We start from the raw sequence: 3,351 nt of genomic DNA, 5'->3' as shown, positions 1-3,351 counted from the left end.
AGCTCACAGCAACCTCCAACTCCTGGGCTCAAGCGAGTCTCCTGCCTCAGCCTCCCAAGTAGCTGGGACCACAGGCGCCCGCCACAACGCCTGGCTAGTTTTTGGTTGCAGCCGTCATTGTTGTTTGGCGGATCTGGGCTGGATTCGAACCCGCCACCTTAGGTGTATGTGGCTGGTGCTTTAGCCCCTTGAGCCACAGGCGCTGAGCCAAGTTTTTCTACTTTTAGTAGAGACAGAGGTCTCGCTTTTGTTCAGGTTGGTCTCCAACTCGCAAGCTCAAGCAATCCACCTGCTTCAGCCTCCCAAAGTGCTAGGATTACAGCTGTGAGCCACCGCCCCCGGCTTCACTTTATTCTTAGCATTGACAACAAACAACTCCCTCTCCCCCGCCCTCCAGCCCTGCAACTTAAGTCTCGCGGCTGCAAGTCTGCAAAAGCCTCTTCTGAGAACTGATCCGGGTATAGTAGAGCTTAAAGGTGCCCTCTTCCAATGGGGGCGCTGGAACTGAATGACCTCATCCGTTCCTTTGGGAGTGGAGGCCAATGGAATGACCTCATCCGTTCCTTTGGGAGTGGAGGCCAATGAGAAGCAGCGCCGAAGTGATGGGCGTGGAAGATGTTAACACTGTGGGCGGGGCGTCAGGTCTTTTATTTGCACCCGTAGACCCCGAAGCTTTTGAGGCTCTCGGTTGCGACGATGGCTCTACGCTGGGGAATCGTGTCAGTCGGCCTTATCTCTAGCGACTTCACTGCTGTGCTGCGGACGCTGCCTCGCTCCGAGCACCAGGTCCGCTTTCCCTTTGCAGTATGCAGGAGGTGGGGAAGGGGGGTTGGCTGGAGATCTTGGGTGTGAAAGAGGAGGGATTTTAGGGTCCCGGACGTCTGGATCCCCAAAGCGGTGTAGGTGAAACAACGTCTGTTTCCATACTCACTCCTTCTCTACCTCTACTCTCTAAACCTGAGTTCCTTGAGGTTCGAAAGTGTCTTGATCAGAGCTATTGTGAAGAGAAGTAATTTAGGTGTTAGGGTATTAGGGGATTTAATAACAATCGCTTTCCCCAGATCTGTCATGCCTGGTCTCCAGTCCCTGCTACCTCTTCCCCTCCAGGCCACATCGCCCCTTCTGCCCTCCTGGTGGATGTAATCTCTCCCTACCCTCAACCTATCTCCCGAGACTTCCTCCCGTCCACCTGTCTTCCATGCCTTTCCAGTCCCTTAAGTCCGATCCTGGCGACCCTCCAGGTGGTGGCGGTGGCGGCCCGGGATCTCAGCCGAGCGAAGGAGTTTGCACGGAAGCACGACATCCCCAAGGCTTACGGCTCCTATGAGGAGCTGGCCAAGGACCCGAACGTGGGTGAGTGGCGAGGGTGGTGGACGTGCTGTGCCCCCAAACCTTGGCGCTCCCCCCTGACTGCCCCATGAGAGATGCAAGGCTCCGCGGGAAGAGCCAATCCCTTTGGGCTTCTAGAAAGACCTTGGGCGCAGCAGTAGCAACAGGCTTGATCTGGGCTGGCTTGTGTGGACTCTGTGTGTGTGTGTGTGTTTGGGTGTTTGAGACAGAATCGTACTCTGTCGCCCAGGTACGAGTGCGGTGGCATCAGCCTAGTTTATAGGAACTTCAAATTCCTGGGCACAAGCGATCGTTATGCCTCACTCTTCAGAGCAGCTGGAACTACAGGTGCCCACCAGATCTCCCAGCTAGTTTTTCTATTTTTAGTAGAGATAGGGTCTGGTTCTTTCTCAGATTGGTCTAGAACTCATGAACTAGAGCGACCCCCACCCCTTGGCCTCCCGGAGTGTGCTGGGATTACAGATGTGAGCTACCTCACCTGGCCTAATATTTCTTTTTTCTTTTCTTTTTTTTTCTTTTCTTTTTGCAGTTTTGGCTGGGGCCAGGATCAAACCTGCCACCCCTGGAATATGGGCCAGTGCCCTACTCTTTGAGCCACAGGCGCTGCCACTGGCCTAATAAGTCTATTTTTAGTAAAGATGGGAGTCTTGATCTTGCTCAGGCTGGTCTTGAACTCCTGAGCTGAAGTGATCCTCCTGCCTTGCCCTCCCAGAGTGCTGGGATTAGAGGCATGAGCCACGGCACCCTACTGAGGCTTACATTTCTAGTGATTGCCAGTGAATCTGGTGAGGGCTTTAATATACCCTGTGGCTGGGGTGTCTGCATTCTCCAGTGGTCTGGACTCAGAGGCAGGACTGTCATGGACAACTGAGTGCTCATTTTTGTCTTCTGCTGGCCATTCTCAGTTTCTTCATTTGCAAAACAAAATACTAGAATCTACCTCTGGGATTTGGTGCTTATAATTACTTCAGAGGACTGGAAATAATCAGAAGAAAATAGAGAGATGGTAGAGAATGGTTATAGGCTATAGCTGTTTCCTAATGGAGACTCTGATGTAATGGGACACCACGATGTTGGGGGCGAGACCTCTAAATCAGGGAAGGGAGGCTTCTCAGTTGTGGGCAGATCCTGGGGGCTGAGGTGGGGGTGGCTACTGACCTTTGATGTCCTTCTTCCCACATTAGAAGTGGCCTACATTGGCACCCAGCACCCTCAGCACAAGGCGGTGGTGCTGCTGTGCCTGGCAGCAGGCAAGGCCGTCCTGTGTGAGAAGCCCATGGGTGTGAATGCGGCAGAAGTGCATGAGATGGCAGCCGAGGCCCGATCCCGAGGTCTCTTCCTTATGGAGGTGAGGGCAGAGGCACCTTTCTAATATGGCCTGGCTTGCCATGACTAAACATGGTTGGCGGTGGACATTTTGTAAGGAACACAAGAAAAATGTTTGTCAACATTCAACGGGGTACAAAAATAAACCAGTGGTCAGTGCATTTGCCAGCATGTACTTGAATCTGCTGGCAACATATATTATAGAGGAGCCATTGCTTTTGGCCCTTAGCAAACATAGCAAGATTTGCTTAAGTTCCTTGGATCCTTTGTTAACCTTTAAGAAAAAGATGCCAGGGCGGCACCTGTGTGGCTCAGTGAGTAGGGCGCTGGCCCCATATACTGAGGGTGGCAGGTTCAAACCTGGCCCCAGCCAAACTGCAACAAAAAAATAGCCGGGCATTGTGGTGGCTGCCTATAGTCCCAGCTACTTGGCGGGGCTGAGGCAAGAGAATCGCCTAAGTCCAGGAACTGGAAGTTGCTATGAGCTGTGACACCACGACACTCTACCAAGGGCAATAAAGTGGGGGAAAAAAAAATATACCAATAGTGAAAGTGGCACTGGGGGCTCGGTGCCAGTGGCTCAAGTGGCTAAGGCGCCAGCCACATACACCTAAGGTGGAGGGTTCGAATACAGCCCAGGCCTGCCAAACAACAATGATGGCTGCAACCGAAAAA

General features: G+C 52.7%; 1 protein-coding gene across 1 annotated transcript in view; it reads left to right on the top strand.

Moving 5' to 3' along the window:
* The first annotated feature begins 696 nt into the window (after positions 1-696).
* Positions 697-3,351, top strand: part of DHDH (dihydrodiol dehydrogenase) — a 14,939-nt gene continuing 12,284 nt past the window's right edge. The window contains exons 1-3 of the mRNA XM_023507899.1: positions 697-804; positions 1,242-1,353; positions 2,535-2,698. Coding sequence (XP_023363667.1) covers positions 697-804; positions 1,242-1,353; positions 2,535-2,698 — 384 coding nt within the window. The remainder of the gene's footprint in view (positions 805-1,241; positions 1,354-2,534; positions 2,699-3,351) is intronic.

The sequence above is a fragment of the Otolemur garnettii genome, unplaced genomic scaffold, assembly GCF_000181295.1.
Source record: "Otolemur garnettii isolate 467f Iridium unplaced genomic scaffold, OtoGar3 scaffold00211, whole genome shotgun sequence".
NCBI lineage: Eukaryota > Metazoa > Chordata > Mammalia > Primates > Galagidae > Otolemur > Otolemur garnettii.
This window is presented reverse-complemented; position numbering and strand designations above follow the sequence as displayed.